Below are 860 nucleotides of genomic sequence, written 5' to 3'. Positions count from 1 at the left end.
CGGCTGCTGTGGCGGCTACCCCCCGAGCCCAGCCGGCTCTGGCAGAGCGCATCGAAGCCCAGGATACCGCCCACGCAGTCCCCCAGCAGCACAACCTGCAGATGGCACGCACCAGCATCAAGGGCGATGAAGGACAGAGCCCCCAAGCCCTCCACACAGGGGCAAAGCAGTTCCCAGCAGAGCTGAGCCCCAGCTGGCACCCCGAGTAAAGCTTCCCCCAAATCCCCTCACCTGGCCACAGAAGCCGGTCCCCTCCCCAGAGTGCAGGAAGGCACTGTACGCCTGGTTAGCGCGGGCAATGACAGTGCCCACAGCATGCTGGTAGCTCCCCGAGGAGGTGGCCAGCAGCGGGAGGGCTGCCACATCCCACCACACGACGCTTGCTTGCCCCAGGATGCTGCACCAGGACTTATTCCCATCCCATCCTATCGCTTGTCCTGGATGTCACACTGGAAGAAGGAAAGACCCTTCTCTGAGGTCACCACCTCCCCGGTCCCCTCCCACAGCTCTGGGGTGCTTTTCCAAGGGGGACAGCCACCTCCTCGCCCTGCGGCACAGTACATGGCCCCGGTATAGACGCTTGCTTGCCCCAGGATGCTGCACCAGGACTTATTCCCATCCCATCCTATCGCTTGTCCTGGATGTCACACTGGAAGAAGGAAAGACCCTTCTCTGAGGTCACCACCTCCCCGGTCCCCTCCCACAGCTCTGGGGTGCTTTTCCAAGGGGGACAGCCACCTCCTCGCCCTGCGGCACAGTACATGGCCCCGGTATACTGCGCTGCCATCCATACTTGGAGACGAGGGCGTAAGCAGCAGCGCAGATGGGCGGGCAGGGGACCAGGCGCAGCGCCACGTGCC

General features: G+C 63.7%; 1 protein-coding gene across 1 annotated transcript in view; it reads right to left on the bottom strand.

Annotated features, from left to right (window-relative positions):
• The window catches only part of PITPNM1 (phosphatidylinositol transfer protein, membrane-associated 1), a gene marked incomplete at both ends in the record, with an annotated part of 9,972 nt that overhangs the window by 4,434 nt on the left and 4,678 nt on the right, over nt 1–860 (bottom strand). The window contains 3 exons of the mRNA XM_010294886.1: nt 1–95; nt 232–397; nt 794–858. The exon at nt 1–95 is cut by the window's left edge and continues 76 nt beyond it. Coding sequence (XP_010293188.1) covers nt 1–95; nt 232–397; nt 794–858 — 326 coding nt within the window. The remainder of the gene's footprint in view (nt 96–231; nt 398–793; nt 859–860) is intronic.

Source organism: Phaethon lepturus, unplaced genomic scaffold, assembly GCF_000687285.1.
Source record: "Phaethon lepturus isolate BGI_N335 unplaced genomic scaffold, ASM68728v1 scaffold26379, whole genome shotgun sequence".
NCBI classification, from domain to species: domain Eukaryota; kingdom Metazoa; phylum Chordata; class Aves; order Phaethontiformes; family Phaethontidae; genus Phaethon; species Phaethon lepturus.
This window is presented reverse-complemented; position numbering and strand designations above follow the sequence as displayed.